Here is an 18,606-nt window from a genome sequence, read left to right on the forward strand (position 1 = left end):
CGTGCAGAACGCAACGCCAACCGGCCGAGAGTACCAGGTCCTGAGTACAAGGTGGGGCACAAGGTCTGGCTTTCCACACGGAATCTCAGGTTAAAGGACATGAACCGTAAATTGTCCCCACGGGGCTCTGTGACGATGGCGTCGCTGCTGCATGTCCCTTTCGGCAAGCTCCTATTTCCGGTTTCAACAGGTGAACGCCATTAAGGGGTCATATCATGCAAAATCCACTTTGGAGCGTTCCTATGACTCTATGGGTCACATATACACACACTGAGCACGGTAGAAATGCATTTCCTCCTTTTTTCACATTTTGAAAACGTAAGTTTTGTCATCCAATGAAAACTGCTCACGTCCTACTCGGAGGCCGTTCCCCATTTGTCGTCACCTTGGTCGGAAGTTTTCCCTGCAAATCCTGAACCACCAACCCTCACAATGATCCCAAACCAAAACTGGACTTCCGACATTTCCCCCCCTCTCACTCACCGTGAACAGACGAGCACGGCAGCGCCCAAGTCCTCCCATAGAATTAGTTCGGTTCTTGGGTGTTTTAACCAACACCAAAGTCTATTCACTTTACCGAGGGATCAACAAGTGAGGACTTTGTGGGTCACTTTTATTTTTAACGGACCGGTGCCAGAAACACTGCCTCAGCATTTATACGTATGTGCATTTCAAACGAGGGTGCGTACAGTACAATGCTGGATTTGTTTCACGGCTCCTGTTGGAAAAAAGGATCTATTCCTACAGTCCGTCATTCACTCACTGAAGTAAGTACATGCTTAATATTTATAATGTTTTAAAATGTTAGTTTGTCTTTTTAAAATGTAGTAACCTATGTGTGAGGCAAGTTAGTAGCTAGCTATGCTAACGGCTACAGCCAGTCGACCAAGCCTTTGTCCTGTGTGCTGTATTTATGTGCTCATGTGGGCTCCTGCAGCCACACACCTGTGTGGAGAAAAGCTAATGACTATCGGCATTGAGCGGCTACAGGCAGGGAGAGGTGGGTCTAGCTCGCTGTAGTAAGTACGTGCTTGATACTTAATATGTTAGTTGGTCTTTTTAAAATGTAGTAACCCACATGTGAGACAAGCTAATGGCTATCGGCATCGATCGGCGACAGGCAGGGAGCGATGGGTCTAGCTTTGCAAAGCTGAACAGTAAAACTGTTTTATTAACCAGTGATAATTAACTAGTCAAATGCAGAAAAGTGATATTTAGGCTACAAAGTTGGATTGGTGCTTTTATTTTGAAAGGAATTTGAGGAAGTGTGTGTCCTAAATTGCTAAACTGGAAAAAGCGCTCATTAAGTAGTCCTAAATAACAAAAAAGGCAATCAAAATCAGAAATCAAAAAGGTGTAGAGCTTAGTTAGTAGCACTAAGAGTTTAGTGCTCTTATTTTGAAATGATTTACAGTAAGCTTGTGTAGCTAAGTGTTAAATTGTAAAATTGTCTCATTAACTAGTCATAATAAACCAGGAATTATTTTGTTGTAAAATAGACTCATTACCGATTCACAATTAACCATTCAAAAGCAGAAATTATTCTATTAAAGCTAAATATTTGGTTTAATGCTTTTATTTTAAACGGATTTTGAGCTGTGTGCACTTTCTAGCTAAACTGTAAAATAGTCTCATTACTTCATTCAAAAATAGAAATTATGCCATTATTATTAAAGCTAAAAATTAGGATTGGGGCTTTTATTTTGAAAGGATATTGAGGACACCTGTGCAGGTTATTTCTAAACATTAAAGTTGTCTTATTATCTAGGCACTATACACCAGCTGAATGCAGAAATATTGCTATCTTTAGCTAAAGATCCGGATTGGGGCTTTTATTTTGAAAGGATTTGGAGGAAGTGTGTGCGCTTAATAGCTTAACTGTCACATTAGCCAGTCACAATTAACCATTCAAAAGCAGCATTCTGTGATTTTTTAATCACAGAATGCTGTTCAGCTTTGTCCTTTTGCTTATACAGTGAAAAATAATTGACGCATGATTTTGTGTTAAAACATTCACATAGGTTTGCATTTTCTACATTGTAGCAACATTCAGGACTGAAACAGTCCTTTTCGATTGATTGGAACAAGAGTTAAATTAGGTCAATTAACTTACTGTCCAGCACTTCTTTCAATCTGGAGGAAGCTCCTCAGCTACGCGGTCTTTTGCTTGTTATATCCTGTAGCTCAATGGTGTAAGTTCTTGTCTTTGGAGAGGGGGATCTTGGTTTCGATTCCTGTCTGAGTCATGATTATGCAATCATTATAATCATTATAATATAAAAAATTGTATTTCCCTGATAAATTATATATATATGCTTAATGTACTTACTATATTAGTAATCGATATTATAGATGAAGACATTTTAGAAAGTTTCAGTTTTTCCAGTAGTATGTATACTGCTCCTTTGAGCTGTGCTTCAAGCAGCTATTGTGGCTGAGTGGCAAAAGAGCATGACTCTAATGTAGGAATTTGTGGTTTGAAACCTCACTCGAACCAGTCTTTCAAGGAAGGATTTGCAAGACTGCAGTCATGTTTGAAACATATAATATTTATTGAAATCAAACTGCTTTTGTATTATTTGTGCACATTCAGCTTTGCAACTTTTTCTTTGCAAATCTGATCAGCTATACATTCAACTCATCAGGTAGTTTCAGTAATATTTTAATTGATTAATTACAAATAATTAATTAGAATATTTTACAGTATAATAAAAACCCACACTCCCCACACTCCAGTATAATAAAAACCCACACTCCCTCAAACTCTTTTCACAATAAATGCAATCCAATTGCGTATTAGCATGTTTTATGCTTTTGAATGGATAGTTACTGACACTGTTTTAACTTTACTAGTTGAGAACCCACATCCTCCAAATCCCTTCAGAATTAACGCATAAGTCAAAATCATTAGCTTTTGTAGAACATCTTTCAACTGCTTCACCTTTTTCTCGATCCACCACTCATTGTCAGCGAGATGACGAGGAGATGACGGACCCACATGCACAGCTCCAGACAGGATTTGGATAGAATAAAACAGTCTTTATTCTGATTTAGGCAAGGTCAGTTCAGGCAGGGTCTAACACGGTAAGGCTTGGTGACGGTACAGACTGGGTGCAGGCAGGCTCAGGTCAAAAACAGGCAGGATTCGTTAACAGGCAGACACGGTTGCGGTACAGACTGGGTGCAGGACAGGTTCAGGTCAAAAACCAGTGAGATCGTTACCAGGCAGACATGGCTACGGTTACAGATGAGGATCAGGCAGAACTCAGGAAACGACGGTCTGAAAACAGGATTGTGATGGGATGCAAGCAAGGTAAGGTAACGCTGGATAGTGGTGACTACACGCAACAATCTGGCAACTGGTTCAGGTGACTACTGGTACTTAAATGCAGGTGAGTAAATTACTGATGGCAAACAGGTGTGTGTGTTAACAATGGCCAGAAGCAAAGCGGGAACTAACATGATATGAACTAAAAGGGAAGTGCTTTCAACATAAACAGGAAATCAGTCTCAAGCCATGACACTTATATCCTGTGGCTTAATAGTATAAGTCCTTGACTCAGGAGTAGGAGATCTGGTTTTAATACCTATTGGAGGCATGTTTAGGCATCCAGCTCTTAATATAATTACATTGATTTCCTTCACATAAATTGAGTTACATATTTAATAAATCAGCAACTTTCTGATTTCCTTCACTTAAATTGAGTTATATATTTAATATATCAGCAACTTTCAGCTATATTATTAAAGGGTCATCTGTGACCAGTCATTCAAAATAAAAGCACAAATTCAGATCTTCAGCTTTATATAGCAATATTCAACTATATGCATTCAACTGGTTTATTATGACTTTATTATATGACTATTGTACAGTTTAGTAATTAGGCACACACTTCCTCCATGTCCTTTCAAAAGAAAAGCACCAATCGAAGTCTTAACACTAAATAGCACAATGTTTCAACTGATTAATTACAAATAGTTAATTAGAATATTTTAAAGTATTATAAAAACCCACACCCCCTCTCTCAAAATCTTTTCACAATAAAAGCAATCCAATTGCTTATTAGCGTGTTTTATGCTTTTGAATGGATAGTTACTGACACTGTTTTAACCTTACCAGTTGAGCACACACATCCTCCAAATCCTTTCAGAATTAACGCATAAGTCAAAACCATTAGCTTTCATAGAAAATCTTTAGCAGTCAAGAGGCATGCAGAAAACATGCTAATAAGCAATTAGATTGCTTTTATTGTAAAAAGACAATAAAGGAGAGGGAGTGTGGGGTTTTATTATGCTGTAAAATATTCTAATTAACTATTTCTAATTAATCAGTTAAAACATTACTGAAACTACCTGATGAGTTGAATGTATAGCTGATCAGATCTGCAAAGAAAAAGTCGCAGAGCCGAATGTGCACAAATAAAACTAAAGCAGTTTAAATTTCCATAAAAAATATGAAAACTAAATTTTGTTGAAAGACTAGTTCTAGTCAGGTTTCAAACCAGGGTCTCCTGTATCAGATTCATGCTGCTCTTTTGCCACTCTAGCTGCTTAAAGCACTGCTCAGAGGAGCAGTATACTTTCCAGCACTACTGGAAAAACTGAAAACTTCAAATTTATAATGTAGCTAAACAATGGTAATATATTAAGCATATATGTCAATTTATCTGGGAAATACATATTTTATATGTATATTCTTCTATGTGATTGCATAAACATGCCTCAGACAGGAATCAAACCCAGAGCTCCCACTCCAGAGTCAAGAACTTAAACCATTGACCTACAGGATATAACAGCAGACGACTTAGCTGAAGACCTTCCCCAGATGGAAAGAACTGCTTAGCGAGTTTAAGATATTTATTTAATTAAATAAAGATTTGAATAATGCAACAGCTTAAAGCTTAAAGTATGCAGGACTAGTTAGATGCAGACGGAAGAACTATAATAAAGATTAGAAAAACAATACAGTGAATGCTGGAAGCAATTGTACTGAATTTCTTTGCAGCAGGCAAAAAGATTTTAAAAAAATACGTGGCAATTTTATGTTTTGATTGATCTTATTTTAGATCTTTTATTGTAATGGAATAAATATATAATTCAGTTTGGCCTTGATTTTGACAATGAGTGGTATATGAAGCATGGTACAATGAAGCATTCATGTTATTTCAGTGCCTATTTCAGAAGTAGAAGATTTTATCATGCTTATAAACTGTTTGTGGTGTAATCATCAATCAACCATTTCATGCTACATAGCGTGATTGCTTTTTGCCTTACATGGGGTTTGTTGAGTTTTAGCTGTGCAACATTTTAAACCTTATCTTGTAAAGTGCCTTGATATAATTTTTGATGTGAATTGGTGCAATTTAAATACAACCAAATTACATTGGAAAAAAAACCCTGTCAGAATTTACAAAATAAAACACAAAAATCTAAATAAAAAAGATTTTGTCTCTTTCCCTGCTCTTCAATAACATTAGCAAACAAGGCATTCCTTAACTCAATACAGTTCAGTAAAATCAATTCATTTTTTAACATTTTTCATTTATTTGATCAACTGAAACTCAATAAAAAGACAAATACTTAAAATTGAAGATGCAAAATTGTCCTTGGCATCAAGTTCTAGCTTTATAAAAATGTCTTGGTAGAAAAGCTGCTTTGAAGTTATACCCTGACTGAGTGTTATTAAAGGAGACCATTTAAAACAATTATAAAGTAAAACATTCATCGTTTTAAAAAAAGTACAATTTCACACTTTCCCCTCATGCTGCAGATCACACCTGCAGACATGGATGGCCAGTAACATATGGTGGCCAATGTCAACTGAAACAAAACATTTTCAAGGTTTTATTGTGTACAGACATGGATGAGTATTTACCAACCGACTGCTTTTTATTTCACAGAAAAACGAGAGAGTAATAGTTACTAGTTAGTTACTAATAGTTAGCCAAGGCTGGTGTTCACCAAAGCCACAGTCTCCTTTGATCAAATATATGCTAAACAGTTTCAAATTAACTAAGTGACAATATTAACTTATAAACATATGTAACTATGCATTTATAGACTTAAAGAAGTAAACACTAAGTCTCTTCCTTCAGCCTCAAGGAACTATGCCACACTATGTGTCCCCCTGTCATCTTTGACTGCAGAGTTTCTCAGAAACAAGACAAAGTTTGCATCCATAACAGCTCCAGTCTGTGTCATGGAATCAATCCATTAAATTTCCTGGTGTTACTCCCTCTTGGGTGTCACATCATTGGAGTCCTTGGCATGGGGTCCTGTTGGTGTCCGGGGTACCAGTGTCCAAAATTGTTCATGTATCCTCCTGAGTGCACTGGGGCACCTTTGGCAGCCATGCCGATGTCCCACAGGGAGCATGGAGAGGAAGAGGATGGTGGTGGGGGAGCGAGGTCTCTATCTTCAGGTCGACAGGGTCCGTTCTTCATGATCTTCTTGTATTTGGATCGTTTGTTTTGGAACCATATTTTCACCTGAGAAACAGGAAAAGGAAAAAGATTGGCAAGAAAATAATCCTAGCATTGCTGCTTATTTCCTACCGTATATTGAATAATAGAATGGAGACTGTAAGTGAGCAGAGAGGGTAAGGTATGCGTCAATAGTCTTCATTTTCCATAGTCTTCATGAGTGAGAATCAAATTGTGAATATTATGTCAGTATGTTAGATATGTTTTAGATACTAATCTCAAACTGAAATGATTTAACTTGCCTAATGTACAGTATAAACCATAAACTGTGTATAGCTAACACTATGTGTTGTTGATTGATCATAATATTGAGCTGAATATCACCACAACCTTTTGTTTGTGGTTAGAGATGATTCACCTCTGTTGTTGTCAGTGTAATTGGCATGCTCCTGTGTGCTTGCAAATTGAGCATCAAATTACTCCAATGCCTCTTGGGCAACATGTCAGTTAGCAGGAACAAATGAATCATAAATAATTACACACATTCAGCAGGAGATACTTTTGTCTGTTTTTTTTTACTTTTTAAAAGTTCAAAAAGCTGACACGCAAGTGCTCTGGCGGGCAGCAAATGAGGGAAGCCTGAAAGGACGTCTGGGTGTTTTCTCATCTGTGCTGGGAAATATTATTCTGGAACTTTTTGGCTATTTATGCACACAAAGTGGTTCATGGTAGAAATTATATTCAAAATAAAATCTAAATTTGGGCAATCTTAATTGATTCTAACTATGTGGACAAAAATATCCCTTTATCCAGTGATCATAAAAGACCCTTAGCATTCAGCTTCAACAATTTAGACGTTGTGCAATCTGGCATTTAATTTGAACTCTAGTGTTCTAGAGTATCACAGCTTGTAAGAAGTTAGTATGGATTGGGGCATTTGCATTAAATCAAACAATTACATCATAAATATGCAGTGCCATTATATTATAATTATTTCATATAATTCACGCTAACTTGTAAAATCTACAGCTGAAACAGAATTGAATTCAGACTCAGACATTTATTGACATAAAAAACGGGTCAATAATCCAGGTTGAGAGTAAGACTTTTTAAATTACCAATATGAACTTATGGTACAGGTAAAACAAACTTCCAATATTAAATTGACATAACTTGCAAATGACACCACCAGTACTTTACTTTAGTTAACTTACTTTGAGCTTTTTGACTTTTAGGGTCAAGTATACCTGGATTTTTAATGGAACCACATTGGTGTGAACCGGATCGTAATGTGTTTCCAACAAATAATTAAAACATTTTAGCACAACTTACAGTAAAACACAGGTTTTCATGGTGAAAAACGACATTTGTGGGTGAAACCAAATTTTCTAATGGTACTGTGTTACACAAATAAACATTAGATAATCTGAGGTTTTACAGATTGGAACCTAAAGAACAATTTGAGAGGTCTGTTGTAATGCTAATGAAAAAAAACACAGTGTAATAAATATCTGCATCAGTACTAGCTCAGTGACTTACTATGTGGAGAGCAGCCTATGATGCCAGGAGTCAGTCAACGGTACTTTAAGTTAATGCAACCTCAGTGAGAGGATTTCTGTTGTAATTATTGGTTTCATATTCCAGTAGTAGCTGACAGTTTCCCTGAGAGTCTAATGACACCAACATTAAGGGATCAGGAAGACAGAGAGACCGACCAGATGTCACAGTGCATATGTTTGTGTGTGTTATAAAACACACACAAACATATGCACTGTGACATCTGGTCGGTCTCTCTGTCTTCCTGTCTTCTTCATGGCTATTGACAGTAAGAAACATTTGGAGGCATTTTTAGTCAGACACATCTTGAAAGCTTTTTTTGATATTTTTAAGACAAGGTTTTTGCTTTAGGTTAGAATTAGGATTATATCTAATATTTGTGTTGATAAATAATAGAGATAAAAAGTCATTCAGGGGGAAAACCTTTTGCAACATTTTGTTTCTTAGCTGTGTCTGGGAACATTCCAGATTTCGATAGAAAGGGTTAAGTAGTTTGCTGGCAGCCTAATGACATAAAGGCAGGATAAAGATTTGTGTGATTGCTATCTTAAAGTGTGTGTGTAGCTTATGAACATACACATATTGTAACCTACATATGGTGCAGGTGCATAAGCGTTCGTGTCTCGGTGCAGAGTGATCTGCAACCATGCATGTGAGGAATGTATGTGTGTGCCCTAATAGCATGGACTGTTACATACACATGCGAGGGCCATTATAACAACACAACAGTGTTTCAGTATAAGCTGATGTGTATTTCAGCTGTATTTCTCTGTGTTGTTATAGCACCACAAAACAGAACAGTGTATCATGATATAAAATATAATAAAAATATAATAATTAAACATATTTTGCAGTCATGTAGTCATTTCAGTCTGTTTTTTTTGACTTTTTAAGTAAAGTAATGGACAGATACTGTGATGCAATCAGTCTTAGGAAAGAAAAAAAGGGACTGAAACCTGCATAACCTTCATGATGTGCTTCTTTGTTCATCATGTGCGTTAGACTTGCCCTCAGAGCACATCACAAAACCACATTCCCACTACAAAAGGCAAATACGTGGCTCATCCCTTATGCTCACTGTAAGTAGAGCTGCAGTGGTTAGTTCATATGGGATTAGGACAGTTTTTCTAACTCTGCTTACATTTGCACACACGCACGCACACACACACACACACACACACAGCCTTGTTGTGCTATAAAAGTGGGGCCCCACCATTGACATAATGCCTTCCCTAGCCCCTTACCCTAACCATCACAAATAAAGGCAGACATCTAATCTTTGCTCTAATCCGAACCAAAACTCAATTTTAACCCCTCAATCCTGAAATCACATCTTGACCCTCAAAAAAGCCAAGTGTCCCCACATTGTCGCAGCATCCTCACCTTGATAGCAAAAACATTTTTATGTTTATGGTCCCCACGTCAAAGGAAAAACCACATTCCCACTACAAAAGGCAAATACATGGCTCATCCCTTATGCTCACTCACATTTGCACACACGCACGCACACACACACACACACACACACACACACACACACACACACACACACACACACACACACACACACTCCTCTTTATCTTATTATATTGTATTTAACATTCATCATTAGATTTCAATGTGTCAGTTGACTATTCTTATGCAAGAAAACAGTGAAGGAGCGTACTTGTAACAAGTTCACATCCAACCTTATTATCAAAGGAATTTCCCCTCAGGGATCAATAAAGTATTTCCATCTCTGTCAATGCTACAAGATGTAAATGTAAGTCATTAGGTCACTTTTCTGTATTTTATGCCCTAAAAAAGCACACGCCAATCTGTGGCATATGCTTTATATGATCTAATAAAATATTGACACACTTTGCTTTTATTAAACTCAGACAGATTTTACTTTAAAATAAATATGGTGAGTTCTTTTATTAACATGAAAGTCTGCCCTATTGTTCTGTAATTCATAATAGCTAATTTTATATTACCAAGTGTGTTGTTCGCCACTTTACCTGGGTCTGCGTCAGGCCCAGTTTGGCTGCTAGATCGGCCCTCTCTGGCAGGGCGAGATACTGGGTTTGCTGGAAGCGCTGGTTAAGCGCCTGCAACTGCAGGCTGGAGTAAATGGTCCGAGGCTTCCTTATCTTCTTCCCCTTCCCATTCAGCCTCACCTCTCCATTCTCAATTACTGTTGTGGGCTTCTCAAACTCTGGATAAAAGGGAGGGAAAAGATTATTATTAAGATGGAGATTTCAGTGGAAACACATGTCTGGCTGCGGGAAAATATACTTCAACTTACCAATTTTTTCAGATCAAAGTAATTTTTGCAGTAATTTTTCAAATCAGATTAATTAATAATCCAATTGATTATTTCTAATAAAAGTAAAAACAGAGAAGATATGACAAAGATTACTCCACATAAATATAAAAACATAAATTCAAGAAACCCTTTTTTACTACATTTGCAAAAAGTATACAAAATTGACCATAAATCTGACCTTAAAGTGTATAATTTAAGCAAACTTTGATCACCTTAGTGGTAAAATCAGGTGCTTTACCATGCAGAAAAAAATGGATGGTGATCGTTATATATATATTTTTTATAGTTAATTACAGTTATAGGCCTGCTTTATGTGGGATTAGTTGGGTATAGTTGTGTAGCGTCTTAACCCTTAACTTGTAAAGTGATAACTTTGTTGTGAATTGGCGTTATATGAATATAATTGAATTGAATTTTTTGACCAGACAAGACCTGATCAGTGGCCTGGTAGCTCAGTGGGTAGAGGATTAGCCTAGGAAGCAGAAGGTCAGGTTCAAACCTACCACGGCTCCAGGTGTGTCCTTGAGTAAGACACTTCTCACTAGCTCCCTGGGTGCCTTGCTCCCTCAGGAGATAAATGCAGAAGAGATGTGATAGTGACCAATAAAGGCTTCTTTCTTTCTTTCTTTCTTTCTTTCTTTCTTTCTTTCTTTCTTTCTTTCTTTCTTTCTTTCTTTCTTCTTTCTTTCTTTCTTTCTTTCTTTTCTTTCTTTTTTTCTTTCTTTCTTTCTTTCTTTCTTTCTTTCTTTCTTTCTTTCTTTCTTTCTTTCTTTCTTTCTTTCTTTCTTTCTTCATTTTGCAGTTATTAAATCATATATGCAGCTTATGCTTCAGTTTTTGTATGGCTATAAAGCTGCATATATTCGCCTACACTGATCTTTGTTATGACATGAGCTCATAGTTTGGCAATGGCAGGAAAGAACAGCTGTGGACAAACCAAGGCCCCACAAGATGCTCTAATTCTGCGGTTCATGCTATGCTGAAGTGCATCAACATGTTTCTTAAGAAACTAAATGATAAAGACAAAAAAATTCAGATTCAAATATTTCTGCTTCTGACCCCCAAACAATATGTATAATCTTAAATACCAGCGAACACGTTTTTGACACGTAATGTCATACATAGGAATACAATATGTGGGCATGTTAATGCGGACAAACTGGTATTAAACATCAAAAGCAGCAACTCAGAGTGACTATGCACAAAGGAGTTATTCCCTTTACAGCTGTTAAGTGATAATGGAAATTCCTAAACTGATTTAGAGTGAGCACTGTTTGAAAACTACTGTGAACACATAGCACAGACATAAAGTGTAAAAATGATAAAATACAATGCTAATAAAACTGTGTCAGGTGTATTTAACGAGTGATTAACTAAAAAATGAGTTGTTTTATTTATAGGTGTATAACTTTATTTATACATCTAATATTGTATTTGTATTGTATGTTTTACTTAAGTCTGCTAAAAATATTAACAATGACATTTTTAAAATGGCATTTAAGTAAATATAAGATAAAATTATAAAGAAATTACCCAGGGTCTGATTAATTTAAAAGAAACCAGTTGCTCCCAAACAGAACACAATTACAGTTATATCATCAATAATAACTTGTCTGAGTAGAAGGTAGAATGTATTTAGTGTCTTTAATTTTTACTTCTGTCAGTGTGTTGTGAATTTCTACTTTTGTTCATATTTTTTAGGTTATCTGGAAGTTTTAATAATCCTTCCCATGAAATTGATTGAAGGTAGCTAAAAAACAAACCAGAAAACCAAAAACAACGAGAAGACGAGAAAAAAAACTACAAAACAACAAAAAAGAAAGAAAATATATCTAAAATCGAAATGTTTTAACAATAACTGTATTTATCTTAGGGAATGTTATTATTATTATTATTATTATTAATAGTATTAATATTACTATTATTATTTAAGTAGTAGTAATACTGTCGACTAACGAATGAAGGCAGGAATAAAGTGCGTCTCATTTCGAGGGTGGGATGAGGGTTTGGGTTTGGGGATGATGCAGCTCTGGGTCGCTGGGCGCTGCGGGATACCACAGACCCGGAGTCGGCAGCTTCTTGTGGAAAGTCCCACAGTCCCTTGCATGCATTGAACCTATCTTCCATCTAACCCTAAATTACACCATACATAATATTGTGGCAGACCTGTGCGTGTGGAACCAATTAGCCTACTGTTCACCACTATGTTTGATTTTCCCTTTGGATTGTTGATGCGCTTCGATTGCTTTTAATAGACCCAAAAAACATTTTTTTTCATTCCGTTACAATTGTTCTGTCACTGCTTTCCATTTCAAAAAGACAAAGAGCCATAGTAAAATAAACAGCGTAGAACGGGTGGGCTCAGAAAAAACATCCTAACATACGATTTTTCCAGCTTTCGATAAACGCTTCTTCCCATTAAATCTTTCGTTAAAACATACCTGTATCTTCCAGCCTGGTGTGTCCAAGCGCGTGACCCCCGTGCTGGTATGCCAGGTAAGGCCCTGGATGATGAGCGCTCACGGGACTGTGGTAGGACGGGTATCCCAACGGACGGCCATAAGAAGGCGCACCAGAGGAGAAGGGTCCGTCGTGCTGCGACGGTCCGACAGCGTGCAAACCATGGACCGAGTAATGGTTGTGGGATAAACCGGGAGAGGGTTGTTGATGTCCGGGATGTCCGGTGTAGCTGTGGCCACCGAACTCCAAAAAGGCCGATTTGGAGGGATCGGGCGGTACTAAAGTGTCCGATATAGAGCTCATAGTCATCATTGGAGTGTGGCAGTAATGAGGGAAAGGAAAAGGGTCCGCTATGGCCTCCGAACGGAGATCATCGTAAAGCAATCCACCCTAAATTTTAAAAAGTCAGTTAACTTTCAGAGGAGTGTTTCAGTTTTCACGAACCAACACACGCTTGGATTTTCCTTCGTTTAGTTTCACTATAATCCTGTCCAAAGACGGATATAACTTTTTAGGTAGACCTGCTCTACATCCCAGCTGAATGGTCCACAACATGCGCTATTCAAAGCAATAAAGTCAACAGAAATAGATTCACGACAAACCAATTCGCGTGGAAGAAAACGACGGAAGCTCCTTTCAGGAAGGGCGAAAAACAATTAAGGTCCTTCGATCGAGCGATCAAAGCGTTTCTGTGTCTAAAACAACTTGTTGGAGTCCGTCTGTTGTTCCCTCACGTGTTGTGAGCAGTCTCTCGTCAGTATTCAGCACTAGTGAGGTATTCGTCTCGTTCCTCTCCTCTCAACACGATGTGTGAGCCCGCACGGAGCGCTCTCTGCCACTTGGCGCACAGGATGCGCTCATTGGCTATAGGGCTTCACCATGTCACACAAATCACAAACGGGAGCTGAGGCGGATCAATGGATCAGGCCTCAGCGCACACTTGCTTACGTTCTAAACACAATAAATCATAATCTGTGAAAAATTCACAAGGCCAGGCTAATTTAATTACCTCCTCCATCCACAGAACAATGAAGTCCTGCATTTGAAAAAAAAAAAAAATCAAATGAGCACATAAATACGTGAACCAAAAATGATATTGACTTTCTGTACTGTACCTTAATGTACTGGTTGACTCTATGCGTCTAATTATTATTATATATTTTTTTATTATATAACAGAAAAGGTGTGAAACTAAATAAATGAGGATGCATTGCTTTCAGTCCTGGTTTAAAAACGAAGGCAACAATATTGTTATTTTACAGCGGGTTTGATCATAAGATCCAAAATAAATGCTTCACCCGAGCGTCAGACCAATTTATTGCTGCTGTTGAAAGGCCGCAGACTCATAACCCATACTGTACGGAAATGTACGCAGGAGTGTAGTGTATTTATTTCGTTTCAAAGAAAGTTTTATTTTCTGTTTGTGAGCATGTGATCTTGAGAAACTCGGAACTTGTGATTTTAGCAGAGCACAGATTCGGGGACTATAATTTCACCCTAATCGGGATCATTATGCTCATAGGGTGGAAATCCCGGACTGTGGGTCTGCTTTTAAATTAAACTTTAAAACGGCAAATCTATTGGCTCACTGACATGACCTGGTCAAAATCATTGTAAAGACATATATCAGGTTTAAAAGACTCAAATAAAAGTCGAAAGTCAAATGTTTGGTTAGACCTCTGGTCTCTTACACACATACAAGATACATACATACATACTTACATACAAGAGACCTCTGGTCTCTTACACACAAGAGACCAGAGGTCTCTTGTGTGTAACCAAAGAGACACAAGAGACCTCTGGTCTCTTGTGTCCAGAGTCTCTTGTGTAAGAGACCAGAGGTAACCAGGGCTCTTACATTTACTTATCATTACTGTACATTTGATATTAACGCAGCAAGAAACAAACCATACAATCTTCATTGCAGTTAAAACTAATTAAGCAGCTGTTACTCACATTCAATCATATGTTAATGTGTAGATTATTTCATTTCAGATGGGCTATGATATACATGTTACACATCTGTCTGACAGCTGGATTTTAAATTATGTTTTAAAAACCTATCACATGCACCATTAGAGGTGAAACCAGAACTACCTAATATCGGCATCTTGTTGGGCTCAGCCACAGATGTATAACTTTCTGATATTTGTTTATATAAGACAGTGAATGAAAACACAATGATCACTTAATGAAAAAGGTATGTCCCAGTATTGTAACTTTACAATATCCAAATGATTAATTATCTGTTCAAACCCTTTGCTCTGCTTCACAATAATCCACTTTACAATACAAAATGTTGCAAATGTTACTAATCAAGCATAAATTGATGAGATTCTAATACATTCAGATTAATATTTTTAAAAATGTCCAAACAATGACATACTATAAACTATAGTACATTACCCACAGCTAAATTAGGTTCAGGGACCGCAGCCCTGCGGACAAAGAGAGAAACAACTCCAAAAGACAAAAAAGCAAAGGTAAGGAAATTCAAATCTAAAGTACAAAGCATGTCTGCATTCCAAGACTTTACTGCAATGTCTTATGTACATAGTCATGGTAATATTTTATTTGGGTTCCATTGCAGATCTCAACTGCACCTTGTAACAGTATTACAAAAAAGTTGGAAAAATGTGTTTATACACGTATCTGTACAATAGTGCCTCTGTACTGGCGCCAAGGCCACAAGTCCCTCCTTAGTCATTAATCTCATTAAAGACTTTGTTATTACAACTTTATACACTCACACAGACTCAAACATTCTCGGTTAATATTTCCTTAATGTCGTGTGAGTGAGTCAATATTGGTGTCAACAATTCCTATTCATATTAAGCTTGGCAGATAATAATTTAACCTACTGCAAGAGAAAGAGGATACGCACACACGCACACACACACACACACACACACACACACACACACACACACACACACACACACACACACACACACACACACACATACACACACAGAGTGACTAAGTGAGTGAGAGGTGTTTTGGCATGTTTCTCTCTCCTTTCTATACACCTACCAATGGGATCTGCCCTACCAGTAAACTGTCGTGTGGAGAGTTATTACACATCCCAGCCTGTGCGCCTGCTTTCATCGGCAGCCAACATTCCTCCCCTCCCTGACACCACCTCTGAGGGCATTGGGCACACCCTCCCCACTGTCAGTGCTGTTGTTTAGCGGCCCAGTGTTGCTCAGTTGTCAAATGTTCCTTCTTCCTCTTTTTTCTACACAGACTCAAAGGTAAAGTGGACAGAGAGACGGATGTGGAGGCAAATCCTCATCTTGAAACAATTGAAAGTTGGAGATAGGTAGTGTTTACTAGTAAAACAACTGTGCTTTTATGCCAGTGAAATATACAGTAAGTAAGTACTAATAAATTGACATCCGTCTTTGTCGGTGCTTTTGTCCAAATAGTTATAAATGCTTATTATCCATTACGTTTATAGACTCTCTCTCTCCTTTTGCCTGTTAAGTATGATGATGGATTTGAAAGCAAATTGTTGTGTTGTTGCAGTAGAAATTATGTGTAGGCATCTGAACAGAGTCAATGTAATGCCATTATCAAAGCTTTTAAAGCAGAGTCAGCATAGTTTGTTTATCCTAGATTTGACTCACTGATAAAAAGAGAGCTGTTCGTGTGATGCAGGTCCACCGATCAGAAGGAATGCTTCGTAAAGGTAAAATTTTATAATCCTGTAAAGATCACTGCATTTCGGTTTTCTCTGCCCTCGGTCCTGCTTGACATGTGGCAAGAGCTATACTGTAGGTTTAAATTTTAGGTTAACCCTTTTGGAACCAGAAAAAAGCTCAGGTCTGATTGAAAAATAAAGCACTTTCAGGAATGAATATCCCTGTAAAATGGTGCGTCATTTGCGTCAGCTCTAAACCTCTATATAATGATGATAATATAATGAACAATTTGTGAACATTAGGCCAGCAAAAGATGATAAAAATGAAGCAGAAGATTTAAAAGATTTAAAAGATGTACAACTATTCAACCCCCAAAGTCTTGGCTTGTAGAGTAAAATTTGAAATCTTTCAGGATCTTCTCTGCATACATCATTAGGTCAGCACTGTTCTAAATTTAACTAAAAGTGTAGTTTTTTTTCTTCAGGTGGAAATGTGATCTGGGTTATATGACACAAAGCAAATTCAGGACGCTGCAAAAGGTCAGCAGACTGCTGTTGCTGTTGGACAACTAGCCCAGCTTAGTGTGTAATGAGACGTGTGGTTCTCTCACAGTTTCTGACTGATCATCCTTCTTCTGGTTCATGCTGATATTGTGCTGCATTTTCTAAATAATTTGTCCATAGTTCAGAGAACTGAGTTTAAAATCATCCCTAGACGGGAACCTTCTTATCTTTTTCTATCCTTTGATATCCCAATACTATGGTTACTATAGAGCAGACATGATGATTTGATAGCTGCCTTTATAGGTGTTATATGTTCACCACAGGCTCTCAGTAAATATACTGGAGGCAGTATGAGTTAGTGGAATAGTTTATTCTTCACTGAAGGATTTTATAGAGCAGTTTGCCTCGAATACTTTCACCTTTAAATCTTTAAGTAGGTTGATGGCCTGATATGTGTTCCTTAATCCCTGCACACATCTATCCCCTGCCCTGTTTTTCTTTAGTACACCATGTATCGACAACTAGTTGGACAATGACACATATATAAATCAGGTTCAGCCAGATTGTTTTTAACAGCCTATTTTTTTTTAAAGTTCACACCTCAAGTGACACTTATAATTACTCACACAATAATATCTGTATGTACACTCAACTGTGGTATGAGCAGTAAATCTGGTAAACGTTTCTACAAGTACTACAGTACAACAGTGGGAAGACACAAGTGGGAAAACCAAACAACTGGCCAAGCAACTTAACAATTACTGCTATTAGGTATCATAATAAAAACATTATATAATAATTGAAATTCATTTATCCCACATTGGGGAAATTATCCTCTGCATTTTAACGCTTGCGCTGAGTGGAGCAGTTGGCAGCTGAAGTGGAGCGCATGGGGAGCTAGTGCAGAGTGTCTTACTGAAGGACAAACTTTGTGCTGTGGTGGAGCTTTGAACCTAAAACCTTCCACTCAACAAGTCAATGCTCAACACTCTACCAAGTGAGCCACCAAGCCACACAATGAATGATGTAACATTGTGCAATAATATTTAAACCTTCAGGGATAAGATTTGGAGGTTTCATACATAAAGACATAAGTTTGTGTGTCACTAGTTACTTTACAGTTTATGTCCATTGACTGTTTTCAGTGAATCAGCCATGAGTAAAAGGATAATGTATTCACGTAGTGGGAAAAAATGTCTCCTCACTTTATATGTGAACAGTGTGAAACGCAACATCTGCTTCTGTCTTTATACAACAATCTGACATGCCCTGTGCACAGGATTTTTAAATTCTCTTAAATTTTTCCTCTTGTCTGTCAGAGGCAGAGGACAAGCATAGTAAAACCTGTCATATAAGATCCTCCTTTAGTCAAGAAACAAATTTGACAACAGAGATTTTTGTCCTTATTTGTCCTCATCAATAGTCAATCAGGGAGCAAATCATTAACGAGAGGTTCACTGCAGGTAAACTTTGTGATTGTCTTTGATTATGAGCACAGAATAACTGCCTGCAGGATGAAAACATGCCGGCACCTTTAAGTATTTGCCAAGAACAACAAGTGCATGGGAACTTGCCTCTGTGACAGTGACACATATTGTAGACATACACACTATGACAGACATGAAAGCAAAGTTTGCCAGTGTGTTCCTCTCTGAGGTGAGCTAAGGCAAAGGGGTAAGGCAAATACTGCCTGTGTGCCTTTTCCTCAAGAC

At 37.5% G+C, this 18,606-nt stretch overlaps 1 protein-coding gene across 2 annotated transcripts; it reads right to left on the reverse strand.

The window, feature by feature from the left end:
- Positions 1–5,831: 5,831 nt before the first annotated feature.
- LOC114860642 (homeobox protein Dlx4a-like) lies at positions 5,832–14,063 on the reverse strand. 2 transcript variants are annotated; one of them, XM_055510672.1, is made up of 3 exons: positions 12,729–14,063; positions 9,956–10,176; positions 5,832–6,488 (listed from the first exon to the last, which is right to left on the reverse strand). In XM_055510672.1, the coding sequence occupies exons 1-3, from the start codon at positions 13,057–13,059 to the stop codon at positions 6,246–6,248; spliced, it is 795 nt and encodes a 264-aa protein (XP_055366647.1). In that variant the 5' UTR covers positions 13,060–14,063; the 3' UTR covers positions 5,832–6,245. The 2 variants fall into 2 exon arrangements, with proteins under 2 accessions (XP_055366647.1, XP_029015226.1); XM_029159393.3 differs by having other exon boundaries at positions 9,980–10,176; positions 12,729–14,056.
- Positions 14,064–18,606: the final 4,543 nt, after the last annotated feature.

Source organism: Betta splendens, chromosome 8, assembly GCF_900634795.4.
Source record: "Betta splendens chromosome 8, fBetSpl5.4, whole genome shotgun sequence".
Classification (NCBI taxonomy): Eukaryota; Metazoa; Chordata; class Actinopteri; order Anabantiformes; family Osphronemidae; genus Betta; species Betta splendens.